Source organism: Abramis brama (assembly GCF_963993115.1).
Source record: "Abramis brama genome assembly, chromosome: 22".
NCBI lineage: Eukaryota > Metazoa > Chordata > Actinopteri > Cypriniformes > Leuciscidae > Abramis > Abramis brama.
Window position 1 is genome coordinate 17,810,230 of NC_139984.1, and position 15,317 is coordinate 17,825,546.

General features: G+C 37.0%; 1 protein-coding gene across 2 annotated transcripts in view; it reads right to left on the reverse strand.

Annotated features, from left to right (window-relative positions):
* Nucleotides 1-10,742, reverse strand: part of vps13d (vacuolar protein sorting 13 homolog D) — a 45,617-nt gene extending 34,875 nt beyond the window's left edge. For both annotated transcript variants that reach the window (XM_084099911.1, XM_084099910.1), the window contains exons 1-19: nt 10,246-10,742; nt 8,829-9,021; nt 8,664-8,741; nt 6,335-6,525; nt 5,946-6,026; nt 5,720-5,836; nt 5,529-5,633; nt 5,270-5,440; nt 4,840-4,940; nt 4,505-4,673; nt 4,250-4,351; nt 3,868-4,054; nt 3,556-3,738; nt 3,331-3,461; nt 3,145-3,211; nt 2,848-3,027; nt 2,627-2,757; nt 2,408-2,540; nt 73-2,298 (exon numbers count right to left, since the gene is read on the reverse strand). In XM_084099911.1, coding sequence (XP_083956037.1) covers nt 73-2,298; nt 2,408-2,540; nt 2,627-2,757; nt 2,848-3,027; nt 3,145-3,211; nt 3,331-3,461; nt 3,556-3,738; nt 3,868-4,054; nt 4,250-4,351; nt 4,505-4,673; nt 4,840-4,940; nt 5,270-5,440; nt 5,529-5,633; nt 5,720-5,836; nt 5,946-6,026; nt 6,335-6,525; nt 8,664-8,741; nt 8,829-8,925 — 4,450 coding nt within the window. In that variant the 5' untranslated portion in view covers nt 8,926-9,021; nt 10,246-10,742. The remainder of the gene's footprint in view (nt 1-72; nt 2,299-2,407; nt 2,541-2,626; nt 2,758-2,847; nt 3,028-3,144; nt 3,212-3,330; nt 3,462-3,555; nt 3,739-3,867; nt 4,055-4,249; nt 4,352-4,504; nt 4,674-4,839; nt 4,941-5,269; nt 5,441-5,528; nt 5,634-5,719; nt 5,837-5,945; nt 6,027-6,334; nt 6,526-8,663; nt 8,742-8,828; nt 9,022-10,245) is intronic.
* Nucleotides 10,743-15,317: the final 4,575 nt, after the last annotated feature.

Sequence of the window (15,317 nt, forward strand, 5' to 3'; positions counted from 1 at the left end):
ATAACTTAACCAAATATAAATATTAAAAAAAGCTTAAAAAATTCCCTACATTTTGAGAACTTAAAAACTGACCTTTTCCTCGGCTCAGATGCTCAAAGAAGTCATGCCGCGTAAATTGAGGCTCATTCAGATTAATGTTGTCGCCATGAGAGGGTGAAGGTCCAGAAGTGGAGCTGCTGTTAAGTCGTGCTCCTTTCCTTAAAACCAAGTTTGTGTTGACAGAATAGAGTCTTATATTCTTCACTTCAACCTGCAGTTTCTCCCCTTCTGAGTCTTGACCTGTAATAAAATTTTGAATTCGTATGCTCCCTAAATGTCCAACAAGCAGCTCAGGGTGACCAGGCTTTCTAGGAATAGACACAACTGGGGATTCTATACTGACATCTAGAGTCAGCTTGACCAGAAAAGAATCCAAGCTTGGGTCCTTTTCAGGGACACAGAAATCATCTTCCTCAAAAGTGTCAAGTGCCCAGTTACACTGACTCTGTCTCCTAGATCTTCTGTATGGGTTCTCAAAGAGAGATACCATACCACTGTACTCTGCTGTTTTCGTTGCCAACACAGTGGAGACCTTTGTAGCTGCAGTCTTCAGCATAGACCGGAAGTTGTCCTCCACTTCATTTGCTGATAAACTGAGCTCTTTCAGGAACTTTGCTGAGTGGTTATAGTGTAAAGATGCCATCTGAAGTTGAAGGGAACATTCTCCCTGAGACTTTTCCATAAAGTGGAAACTCAAAGCTTCAGAGGGAACCATGCCAGCAATGGGAAAGAATGCCACACCATCTGTGGAGGAGCTGTCTTCTACACTTCCAATACTGACCACAAACTGACTTTTGCCACCTTCCTGAGTCAAGTCTACAAGCTGAATGCATCCTAGAGAGCCATTGACATCCAATCGACTTCCCATTGAAACATTGACTTTTGTCCCATTTATGCTGGCTGTTGCAATTTTCATGCCTTTCTTTTCACCTCCCAGAACAGTCCCGGTGGTAACAGTTCGCAAAAGCAGCAAGTTTAACCTGTGGATTTCAACAGTTAACTCCTTATTCTGGACATAAGTGGACTGATAGGTCTCCTCGTTGTCTTCTCCATTAGGCAGTGGTGCTAGCTGTTGTGTTGGGGAGTTTTCTTCTTTGGGGAAAGACTGTTGAAGGAATTTCAGAAGCTCTACTATGGTTTCAGGGTTAAGGATGATATCCAGGTTGTTGACCTGCATGGAGGTTACCTGCAGAGAGCTGTCCAAGTTCATGGAGGGGCAGTCTGAGCTGACAAACTGGTATTCCAATTTAATAAGAGCCTCCTGGTCTCTCAGAGGAGAGCCCCATGGACATCCCCTGTCAAAAGCAAGATCTGGCAGTTCTGGTGATTTACTGTCTGGTGAGACAGGTGACGTGGGCTGGCTTTCACGAAGACTTCCAGTAGGTACATCAAAACTTAGGTGTTTATGAGATGCAACAAGAAGATCAAAGTCTGAGCCATACGTCTGCAATGTGTCCACAAGGTAGAGCCCATGAACTGTGAGGGAAACCATTGCATCATAAGGCCGCTTTACGAAATGTGCATTTGTTCCAAACACTTTCAGGACAGAAATATACCGGCCCCCACTTTCAATGCCAAGTTGCATGTAATTGATATTAAACTCTACAAGAAGAAGTTTAGATTCAACAAGCATCTCTCGAGTATGTTGCTCAAGTGTCATCACACTTTTGGTAAGACTTTTATCAGAACCTTGAAGCTTCCAATCACTATCTTCCCTTTGGAAGATCTTCTCATGACGAAGTGTAAGAGGGTCAGGGGATCTGAGATTCTCCCCCTTCTTGTCACCTCCATCTGCCCCTGAATTACCCAGTCTAGCCAAGCAGCTTTTCAAGGCAGTCATCTTCTCCAGGTTGATGTGCACTTTCAGGTCTGGTAGTGTTCCTGAGAGAACAGCCCCTGGGAACTGAGGGTCTGATGTGTATCGCAGTCTTTGCTCTAGCTGCAGTAGGACATTGAATTTCTCCACCACATGAGTGGGGCCCACTTCACTCTCCTGTAGATGCTTCCAGTTGTCTTTATAGTGGCCAACCATTATCTGTAGGTCATTGAAAGACAAGGAGTACTTCTCATACAGGTTCCTGCTGACAATTTGGGCACCTTCTGGAGACTTAAGGCTGGTGATATCATGGGACCTCTCCTGACCTTTGAAGTCCACCTCTTGCTCTGGAGGTGGAGTCCCAGGAGGTGTTGCTAATGGTGTCTGAAATTCTTCATCACTCTCTCCATCTGTCTGAGAATTCTTATGGTTTGTTTTATGATCTTTTGTGGGAGCAGAAATAAAACTGTCACAAGAGGCCATCAACTGCAATAAATTCAGAATGCGTGAAAAGGCTACAGAAGAAAATTTGATTTGACCAGTACCAGTTACCTTGGGAATTAGTAAGAAGAATACGGCCAAGGTCTACAACAACTAGCATGGGGTCTTCAGACTGAAAATCATCCGGGAAGATGACTTGAGGGGCAGATATATCCAATTTCATAGTCCAGTGCTTACTGTTTTCCTGTGAATGAAAACCCACAACATAATTAAAACTAAATATCTAACTGAAACTGTAACTGAATGTTATTAAATAAAGTCCTCTCTTACAATGAACTCTCCGACTAGCAGCTGATCAATGGTTTGTCTGATTTCTGCCTTGGTTTGCATCTTCAGCTTGTTGTATTGCCTCCTGGCTGTTTCAGCCACTCTCAGCTCTAACTCAGACTGATATCCAAACCCTGGAAAAAGTCATGTAAACCAGAATAAACTGTTATTTCACAAAAGCAATTTAAACCAATTTAAGAGGGATGCTTATCCTCAATACACACCCGAGGTGTGGACCCTTCCTTTGTAGAAAAACTCAGCCACTTTCTTGATAGCCTGAGGGTTATAAATGATATTGAGAGGACTGGTATTGACCTCCAGTCTCCTCTCAAATTTGCTCCTTATTGGATTACGTTCATAAATCATCTCAAAGACAGGAGGTGCTGATGATTCTACAACAGAGCCTGAAAAAAAAAGGTAAAATAAGAATAATAACATATAATATATAATAATAATATTCAGCCTTCATTGACATTTATTTGTACATAGTTGTTTTCATACAGTAAATGTAGATTACTCACCTAGATTGCCTATTTTTGTGATGTTAGTCTGGCCAAAAGGTTGACTGATAGCAACAACAACCTTATCCTTGAATGAAAAAAAAGTTATATGAAATCTATAATTACATTTATATTTTGTCATAGATATTTATAGTACATGCAGATAACAGTTCTAGGGCACCAAGTAACTTGTGGGCAAAATCATACCGGTTTTGGTGAAACAAGGAAAGGAAAGATGGTGCCCTGGGTTGTGAGATCCCGGAGAAACAGCCCACCAAGTTTCACTGTGAGTAAAGAGGACTCAGAGCGAGGAAGAGACTCAACCCCGATCTTCACACCTGTAAAGCAAAATAAAAAACATATTCACATTCAAAATTGATCCAAGCCATTGAGACTTTATTTCAATAAAAAGTGAATGTATTTATAAAAAACCTGAAAACTCCAGTTGAATGACCCCGTTCTCACTCAAAAGAGGTTTCATTTTATCTTGATGGTACAGGGTGACAGCTGCTTTCTCGAGGATAAAGTCCAGTCGTGCAAAGAGATGATCCCTTCTTGTAAAGGTATTCAGTGTTTGTGAATCCTCCAAAGGATCAAAGAGATCATCTGTCTCAGCTGTTTGGAAGAGAGGACTTGATACACGGTGCATAACAGTATAGAAATGTTCTATATTATAAAATGTAAAATTATATTAAATTATTATAATAAACCTCTTTTTCCGGTGAGCATAACTGGAAAACTCACCAAGAATTTCCCACTGGGCAGTGCCTGGTAAAAGGTCTTCTGGCCCTCTTTCAGAACCCCCATACCAGCCACCCCAGCCTGGGAACCAAGACTGCAGATACTGGATCATGCCTGAACTCCCACTTTTAGGTATGGAGTCTGAGGGAGAGGTGGCTGGGGTCTCGTTTATTATGGGCTCACGTAGACTCTAAATGGATATGAGGGATGATTAAAAAACAAGATGACTTAGAGTGGGATTAGATTTAACAAATGTTTAGACCGTGATTACTATTTTTATATAGTTTTTTCAGTATTAGGCAACACAGTATCACCCTTGACTTTTCACTTTAACATGTTAATTTTGCCCACAAGTAGGGCACTAAAGTCAGTCATCTCAGCTTGCCTCTGCAATTTCCTCATGTTTGCGGAAGGAGACATAAACAGTTTCCCGGAGAATCTGCAGCTCCTCCAATGTCTGTTCATCTTCAATCCTTTCCAACTCACTCTATTGATATGAGAGACACAGATTATAAAAGAATATGTTTTTTGTTTTTTTTAAACTCAAGAGCACACATACAAAGGTAGTGAGCTTTGAGACATTGAGACAATCTTAACTTTGTAGTGAATGCCCTGCAATCCTCTAAGTCCATAATCTTACCTCCTCCTGTGGACTCAAAGTTTCTCCCTTAAGCCTCTGGACATACAAGCTAGTGTAGAGTTTGGCATCACGCGCCCTGTGCAGAGCAAAGTTCCAGCTTCCCTGCCTGCGCTGCTCTCTGATCTCATTCAGGTTGGCATTAATGGCAAACATCCACCACTGCCGACAGCTTCAACAATAAAGAATAGTTATTATTCTAGAAAAAATAATACCATTGTTAAACAAAAGATTTATCACATTTTAATCAACATGACCTATTTAGAGGATTCAAGTCTTATATCAAACCATATTTTTACTTGTTTTTTTATAGGCATAGAAAAAAGAAATCTGATTACTTTCCAGAAATGTGAAGTTTAGGTCTCCACTTTCGAAAAAGAACCTCCCTTTCTCGCCGCTCCAGTTCTTTGAGGAATGCCATGATCTGCTGATACTGAACCTGTAATCAAATGTCAATCATATTGTTAGTTTACATGAAAAAAAAAAAAAAAAAACTAAACTGTAAAAGTCAACAAAGGGCGGTTTCACATATGGTACATTTTAAATTCACAAAACCCAGTTCAGTTAAAGTCATTCAGAAAGGGCAAGCGCTTTTGGTGTTCAAACTTTAAGTGGACATTGCACTAATAAATCAAACCACAAAAAGTTTTCAAGTATACACATTATACCGCCCAGGATTGCTTAGAGTGCTCAAATAAACTGAGAAAAAACACCCTAGAGGAAAGGTCCAAGAGATTTGGAAGATTTAAAAATCTTGAAAAATGTTACCTGTGACAGACGAAGTGAGAGGGGTTCCAACTGCACTTGGCCCTCAATGCGAGGTGTATTACGAGATCGTAGTGGTTCTTTAGAGGCATTTCTCCTCAACAGCACAGAGGCACATACTGGCTCAAATATATACTGATGCTCATGGTTCTGCATACATTTACTCATCAGCTCCTGTAACAGACAATTGTTAAAAAAAAAGAGTTTACAAGAAGCACTAGCCATTCTGCTATTGAACATCCTGACATTATCACAAATCTACCTGTACTTCTGTTGAGGGAAGATCTCCAAGAATGGTGCACTCTGTGTCCCAGTACACACTGAATTCACTGATTTCCAGCTTCTTCTGCCGAATAAGCTTCTGTGCCTGTATGTGAAGAGTTTACCTTTCATGTTCCAATATGTAAAGATAAAGCCACTTCATGAAAATATCAAATAATGTGGACAACTCACTGGTTCTTTGGAGCAGTTTTGTGCGGATACATTCTTGATACAAACACCAAAGGCATATGGTTTCTCAGGGTTGGAGAAATCATCTTCGAAACGTAAGTGGACACCTTGAATTTTCAACTAATAACATGCAGAAAATAAAGCACAATAAAATTGAATTTCTGACATTAAATTATAACAGCAACAGAGTGCAAGTAAAGAAGTAACCAAAAATAATAGTGAAAATTACCTCAATATTCTCAACGATTCGAGTCACAACAGATGCTGTGGCAGAGTACCAATAAGATTCTCCCCTCTGCTCACATTCACTCTGGTGAAACATGTAAATTATTAAAAAAAATATTTAATTATTTAAAAAAAATAATAACTAATTAAAAAAAGACAATAATGACAATAATAGCATAAAACTAATTAATAGAAGGAAAAGAGACACATGCTAAATTAAACGTATATCTTTTAAATCTTTTTACACATGGGAATGCTTGGAGCCTGTCATTTCTATTAGTAAAAGGTTCAACATTTTTGGAGCATAAATGCATAAAAGTGATTTTATAGAAGTAGATTTATAAATAAATAAAGCCACAGGTGATTCTGCTGATATTTTCGAACAGCCTGTACCTTCCACTTGTCCTCTAGCGCTTTGAGCAGCTGTTTCTTCTGTTCTTTCTCAGCTTCCCTTTCTCGCACCTCATCATATTCCTGTGGGGGGGCAGGGCCGACAATCAGGTTCAGCTGGGACATGGAGATGACCCATGGGTCACTGTGTGGTCGATAAAAGGGGATCTGGAGAGTGATCTTCCCAATGACGCCTGAAAAACATAATATTTATAAATGACATAAAATTTTACATATACACCACCATTCAAAAGTTTGGGATTGGTAAGGTTTTTTGATGTTTTTGAAAGAAGTCTCTGATGCTCACCAAGGCTAAAAACAGTAATATTGTGAAATATCATTACAATTTATTATAACCATTTTCTATTTGTATTTACTTTAAAATTAAGGCTGGGTAAAAAAAATCAATTCTCATTTCTATGAACAGATATCGATTCTTAAGTCCCAAGAATCAATCTTTTAGTCCAGGGTTCTTCAACGTTTTTCAGAGTCATACATTTGAATTGTATTAGTCAGGTGGACAATTAAACATTTACCTGTACTTTTACCTGTACTAGTTTACTAAAAATTCACATTTTAATTTTACTGTCAGATGGACAATTAAGAATAAAATCACTGAGCATCTAAAATCTAGTGCAGCTGTAATGTGTAAGCAACAGCTCAACCATAACATGAATAGCAGTGTACAGTGAGACCATTAAGATTATTTACAAGTCATTACTTTTACAAATACTTGGAATATCAAAAATATATTGATACGAATATTTTTCTATTGATCTATTAGTCTGCATTTAACATTGTGCATATTTGACATGCCATATTTTTGTCCTATGCTTGTTATCACTGTCAATTGCAAATTCGAGAGTGAATCCTGCATTTATATGTTGAAATTTTACACCATGTAATTGGCCAACGGTCCTCTTAGCAGCATAAAAAAAGCTTTTATTCAATGGATTATATATATCTTTGATAGCATGCAAAGAGCGCTACCTTTACAATCATTAAAAAGATGCCACTCATATATCAAATTCTGCCCATTTTATTATGAAACTCAAACAAAAAATACCATTTTGTTGCTATTTAATGTGGCGTGACAGATTGCTGTTGCCGCCTCAGATCAAGCGAAGCAAAGCACACGTGAACTGATCATCTTATCTGCTTTACTAGTTACAGCAAGAATAAACATGATTGAACATCAGAAGGTTTGTTAAAACATAGTAGAACTTACCGAAATCCGTATCATATCTCATGCAATCGCTAAATCAATCATATGCACTATACATTTTCTTACTGTTCTTCAACATTTAATGTATGTTTGAATAAATCCGTCAAGTTTTTATGACAGCCCCAATTAAAATGTTTATATAAAAAGAAAAAGAATTGGAATAGAAAAATAATTATGTAATTATGAAGTTAGTATTATAACTTCATTATTATAAAAACTTATTTAAGTGTAATTTAAGTGATTGTATACAAATCAGTTAATTTTAAAGTAATGTAGTAACAACTGACTCCCTGTAGGCTATAGTGTACAGCATTAGCTGAGAGATATGTTGAGAAAATTTGCCATTTACTGTACATTTACTGCCAATGTTGCAAAACGGCTGTGCTGCTTAATATTTTTTTTTTAGAAACCATGATAGTTTTTTTTAGGATTCTTTGATGAAAACAGCATTTATTTAAAATAGAAATCATTTGTGACATAAAAAATGTCTCTGCTGTCACTTTTAAGCAATATAATGCATCCTTGCTGAATAAATATATTAAAATCTTGCAAAAAAGTGCCATCATGTCACTGCACAAGAATATCCAGATAATCCAGTTTTGACAGAGACTGCTGTAAAAGGGTTTTCTTAACTCCCACATTAAGATCACAAGACGCAAATAGCTAACCTTCAGATGGAATAAATGACATTAGGCTTGATGTTTGTGCAGACAGCCAATGAGTTTCATTTAGGTGCAAGTATTACACTGAAACATTACTTTTGACAACTATACTATAAATGACAATAACACAACATTTCCGTTAGTCCATCTCACAGCAGCCGCTATGCTGAGATTACATGACCAGCAGAATACTACTATTTAAGACTTTATCTTGAAAGACATCCCTAATATCAGATTATTTTATTTATTTTTGAATAACTGATTATTTTTGTCCCTATTATTTTGTTGATTGATAAATTAATCAAAAGGGTATTCCCATAAGAGCACACCAAGGGGTGTAGTATAAAGTCCAGGGCTGTCATCATATCAGCCAGCAAAACCAACAAATTAGTTATTGAACCTTTAACTGTTTACATTAAAGTCCAAATGCTGGAATAACACTAACCTGCTTTGACCTCAAAGGGCAGATCGAATTCTCGGAGAGCATCTTTTCGTAGTGGGAGGTTCTCCAGCTCCACTGCCCCTGGATCATCACAAAATGCATACTTCACAAAATGATACACAACACAGACAGTCAGCCCTGATTAAAAATCAAAACAAATTCAAATACCTTTGAGAAGAGCAATGGAGAGCTGGTCAGTGTTAAGGTTGGTCACATATTTGCCCAGATATGTGTTGAGCACCCAGGCAACAAGTCCCTCCAACATTATAGGAAGGGAAGAGTGCCCTGGGATTAGTCAGTTAAAGTAAATCCTAGCAGGCAATGAACTTCACAGTTAGCATTCACTCCAGTCATCTGAAGTCTGAGGAGTCAAAGAAACACAAACTTGACATCTGATCTCACAATGTGTAGCAGTTTTTCCTAAACCCTTTTTGAATCAAAGGCCACACATTTTTACACAACAATACTCTAAGGCCCCATTCTTGTGGCATTTGCTATATGAAAACACACACACACACACACACACACACACAAAACAGTGGACATGATTAGAAAAGGCTAAATGGATTTTAAAAATAGTCATAATAGGAAATATGAAAAATATGAAAAGAGCAATTTCATGGGAATAAATGATATTAGGCTTGATGTTTGTGCAGACAGCCAATGAATTCATTTAGGTGCAAGTATTACACTGAAACATTACTTTTGACAACTATACTATAAATGACAATAACACAACATTTCCGTTAGTCCATCTCACAGCAGCCGCTATGCTGAGATTACATGACCAGCAGAATACTACTATTTAGGACTTTATCTTGAAAGACATCCCTAATATCAGATTATTTAGTTTATTTAGGTCTATATAGGCATCTAGTGGTTACACTATGATGTTACATAAATTTTCTTTATTTCTCCAACCCGTTGGCACCAATCTGCCTTGCGTGCATTTAACTACCTTTTCTATTTTATATAAATAAATAAATAAATAAAAATATATAAAATATGTTATCTAATATTTGTATTATTTTATGCAGACATAAAAGCAGCATAATTTACAGGTGAATATTGTCTAGAATCATGGAAAAGTAAAGGTATTAAAATATAAAATTAAATTTGCATTGAAAACAAAAAATAGTGTTTTATTTCATTACAAAAAAAAAGCAATGCTTATTTTGTTCAGTCACTTTTGACCCGCCGAGAATCACAATTATGACCCCTAAAGGTTTAATGCTTGTTTTGTCTGATTTGAAATCATCTTGTAAGTTTGCTGAGGCCCCCTAGTGGGCCCTGGGCCCCTGGTTGAGAACCACTGTCCTGAACACATATCTGCCACACCAACATAAACAGACAGAAACCAATACGAGTGATTTTTCAGACTTTAAGCTAGACAATTTCTACAGTTTGTACAGGAGATGTGGATAAGAACCATAGGGGCTGATATAGCCGCAGTTATAATTGTTACGTTCACTGCATCATTTTCCATTCAATGAAAGTGAAAGTGAGGCTGTCATTTTGCTTAACAAATCATGAGAGAGAGTAAACCATTACAGAATTACATTTTTTAGGTGAACCAATAACTTACCATTGTTATGAAACATCCTGTTCCTCGGTCAACCGCTGTCTATGATCATTTCAGTCCAAATAAATTGAAGACCTCCACTATACAAGTCAAGCAGAGTCCTTCCCTTGCTGGCTAAAGAGAAAGTAAATTATCTCCTTTATTTTTTTAAAGATCCTTACATGATAAGCCGCAGCTGACAACCACAAACACAAACAAACTACAGCATGTGACGAACAAAACAGCACAGCTCTCTGTGACTCAACGTCAGTGACACGGGCAGCGTTAGCATGAGCGCTCGTCCTTTAGCACTGCTCGACAACTTTAAAACATGTCCAACAACTGGTCAGAGTGAACGGTCACAGCCCGTAGTTTAGTTCTGCATTAGTCCGAGTATCTTGCGGAATTCACCCTGATCTGTAATCACCATTTGTTGTGGGTCCTCTGCGCTCATCTCTCAACTTCCAACATGTCAAACTGAATTCATGAAACGCTTCCTGAAACCTGCGACACTTCCGGTCATGTGCCAAAACAAAGCGATTTTTACGTCATTGAGAATAAATTACCGTCATGTGACATCTAGCGTTTGGAAGTCGAAATTATAATACATTATTACCGCTGGGCTATTTATCTGCAAAGGCACAAATATGGGCTCTTGAGAATTTTTATATAATAGTAAATCGCCAGGCGATATCAGATAACGTTATTCGAATCGAATAATATGTGTGTAGTAACATGAGTTTCTATCGGTGCAGTTCCTGTTTTCCACATATGAGGGCGGCAGAGTTGCACGTGAAGATGTTTTTCGGCGAATTTTACAATGTAGTATATTATTTGTATTTATACTTGTTTATTTTTAAAAGGTACCTTACATGGTTATTATATTTAATCAAGCATCATCATTTTATTGGCCCAAAATTTTTTTTTTTTTTTTTTTAATCTGCCTCATTTATCTCTGCTGATAAGCAACGTGCTCATGCATCTCTAATTACTGAACTTCAGTACAGCTATCCCATGAATTCATTAGATCTGACAAAATGCACTAAGCGGTGTAATCCGTGCAGACCCTATATCCAGTGTAATCTCCGGCCGCACCAGGCCTTCCAGAGGTTGTAGTCCCACCTCCCCCCATACATTTCAGCGGCAAGTAGACATAAGGACTGTTTGCCATATATCTTGAGATGAAGATCATGAAATACACTATTCTTCTGCCGAGCACATAAAATAACAATAATCCCAGCACATGAGTAGCTCTGCATCCCTCTGGCTGGTCGTGTGCAACCACATAATCCCAGCCTGCCTACAATAGAATAGAAGGCCATCTGTTCAGCTCATAGCCCTTTAAAACTCCACATCTGGACAGTGGAGTGAGGGCAGTGCTCTCCCTCCTCCCCTTCCAAGGTACTAATATGTAGCCTATACCTTAAGTACAAAAGGTACAAAAGTGTACCTTTTGAAATGGTACCGCCCATAAGTGACAGCTTTTGTACCTTTTTTTCTGAGTGTGTCTAAAATATAAATGTCTCTTTTGAAGGTAATGTTCTACAGAATAGACTGTATAACCTAATCTGACTTTAACGTTTATCAAAATCTAAACCAGTTGTTCTCAATGGCTTTGTTTCAGAATCAAGATTTTGCATTGGACATCAAATGGTATTTATGCAAAACAAATATGACTTTTTTTATTTGTCCAACGTATATTTAAAAAATATGCTAAATATATGTTGTAAACTGCATGGATTAAGGAATATGTTTGTTAGACTGAAAATATATTTTCTTTAAACTTTCAATTACTTTAATTAAGAGGCAAGAAAGTACATTTCTAATTTTATAATACATTTTGAGTAAATGCAAAATTTTGTTTCCCCCAATACTAATATTTATGATGCAGAGAGATCCAGTCAGATGAACAATTGAGGATGAAATTAATTTTTATTTTCAAACATGAATAAATTAATTACAAATAAAGAGTGAATTGTTGTAGATGATAATAAAACTTTTAATAATTAAGTACAATGTTGAATGAAATAAATGAGAGAAAACTTAAGTTAAAAAACTCAGTCTAAAGGCTCGTTTACACCAATAACTAAAGATAACTATAACAATAACTATATTAGCGTCCACACCATCTTTTATATTTAGAACGATTAACAATGTTTAGAACTACTTTATCATTATCGTTTATAGTTATCGTACTTGGTGTGAAAAGGCCTTAAAGGAATAGTTCACTTCAAAATGAAAATTCTGTCATCATTTACTCACCCTCAAGTTGTTCCAAACCTGTATGAGTTTCTTTCTTCTGCTGAACACAAAGGAAGATATTTTGAAGAATGTTGGTAACCAGACAGTTGATGGACCCCATTTACTTCCATAGTAGGAAAAAATACTTGAGGATACTTGAAAAAAAGGATTTGAGTATGATCTGAGTATGATCATCTTTGCCAAAAAAGAGAAGAAAACAAGCTAAGTGAACAATAGGCCTACAAGAGAACTTACATCATCCTATTCCTGTGTCTAAATCAGATAAGAAAAGGTCAAGTGGTCTATCCATTATGTCAGATGTTGGTGTAGCAGCTTGGTCAGTGTTGACCCGTTCAAATGTTACAGCTGCAAAAATAGACAAAATAGATATACCTGTTGTGGTTTTGACACCTTCAGAACAAAGACAGCAAAGCAAGCATTTTTCAAATACCATTCAAATACCAAATACCTGGAAAAGTACCTCTCGTACATTGAACTGTCAGTTCTACATCATTCAGTCATTGGAATGCATCCAATATCTAACAGAAAGCATAAGTAACAAAGATCTATTTCTTAAAGTATATACATATTTGAGTATCTGAATAACATAATATTAGAAATGCATGTGAATTAAAAGTGGATAAACTGGAATAGAATAAAATTGGCTAAACATAGATGATGAACTAAATACTTTAATACATGCTGAGGTTAATACATGAGTACCTGTATCAAAAATATATTTATATAAATATCTTATATTTATATAAAATCTATTTAGCAATTTTTTGGGAATATCTTAAAAATATATATCTAAAAATATATCTACTTTATGAGATGCAGACATACTATTAACTGCATACATGCAACAGTTGGGATTCGGGATGCAACCTGTGCTGGTTAGCTGGTTAACTGGGCTATTGTGACAATATGTACCAAAATACATTAATTAGTCAGAGTGTCATACATTGAACATTGGATTATGATAAAGATATGCAGTTTATGAAGAGATATGAAGAGTTTTCTCATTCCCTATGTAAATTAGTATATAAAAATTATAAACTAAGTGCACAATTATATCATTAGTTGTATCTTGTTGTACAATCTGCATTTTGCATTGTCTTTTTTTCATGATCAGAAAAGCCAGTTGAAAACCACTGCTCCAAACCATCATAATGTAGCAAATATATATTTTACACTTGGCAATGGATTTAGAAACCTAAAAAAATGATGTATTTTCCCCCTTTTACCCAGTATTGACAGACCTTTTTTTTTTTTTTTTTTTTTTGCTTTGCTGTAATCACACTCATCATTGTAAACTAACCAGCATCGGTGTCAGCAATAGTAAAGAGGCTCAGGATGCAGGGTCATGTTGCTCTTGTTTTCATGGATCTGTAAAGGACTTCGTTAGGTCATAGTCCACCATTGGTTGAGTGGATAGTTGGAGGATCAGTTTCATTTGCCCTGAATGTAAAACAATCTTGGCCCCTGTTCAAGAAAACAGGCCTTGACACATACCTTCATACATTGCACATGCTCATGTTCATTAGACATGCTGTTCTAACCTTTGATAGGAAATAATTTATGAGTTTTAGGCCTATAGTTTCACAGACAGGGCTTAGATTAAGCCAGGGCTATAGTTAAATTAGGACATTTAAGTAGCTTTTATAAATGTGCCTAGGAAAAAAAAAACATTACTGGTGTGCATCTTGAGACAAACTAATGGCACTGATATATTTTAAGATATATCAGTGCAAGTTGCATTCAGTTAAACAGCTCAAACATGCATTTTGGTATAGTCTTAAAGGGTTAACCCCTTAACTGTCACCGTCCCTAGCGGGACACTTGGCGCTCTTTTTTTTAATCACCTTTTTTCACATCACATATTTTAGTAGTCATCATAAATTAGGTATCATTCAAAAGCTTACAAACTCTACCCTGGAAATCCAGAGTTCTCGCGAAAGCACAAGTTGAATTTGCTCAGCGAGTTACTCTGGTGTCGAGTAATGATGCTCATTAAATATGCCCTTGTATCTGAGCTGCACCAATCACATCGGGTTATCTGATATAGGCGGGCCAGAGGCGAGCTAAACAGATGACGACAGCGCTGTGACGTTGAAGTCATTAGTAAACATTGCAAGATGGCTATGGATGAACACCAGTTGTTTGAAACAGCTTTGGCCGCTACAATGAATGAGTTAGACTTGGCTTTTTATCTAAAAGAGGAACAGAAGATGGCGCTCGAATCCTTCCTTTGCAAGAAGGGCGTTTTTGCTGTTTTGCCGACCGGATACAGTAAGAGTCTAATCTACCAGTTAGCTCGCTGGTAGCTAGTGATAACTTGTTGTGATTGGTCGTAGTGTTATCCTATTGCGTGCAGTGAGATTTTCAAATGCATGCTTGGTGCCGCCCCTCGAGCTGGCCGCTTTTCATTAGTCGATGCCAGACCATTAATCTTTCAGATTTAGGTCTGGATTTCCAGGCTATACGAACTCAAAATTCATCTTGTGAAAATCGTTTTGAAATTGGACGTTGCGTTGAAAATGGTACTCTAAATTCTTTTAGCGGGCTCCTCCCCTGGTGGGCGGTGTCAGGTTTCATATTACAACATTTATTTACTTATTAACTACTTTATAGTCAAAACTTTGACAAAACACATATCGTTGGAAAGGTCTGAGTCTCTAGGCTCCATATTTGGTGACTGTTTTGTGAAAGAAGTGAAATTTGGACAGAAATTTAATAATTTGTTACAGGAGAATGCATAAAAAAAATCAATGGAATGTGGGTGACACCCGGTGAAATATCAAAATATCATAGGAACTTAAGATTTTGTGATATCAACTTCCAATTTGGAACAC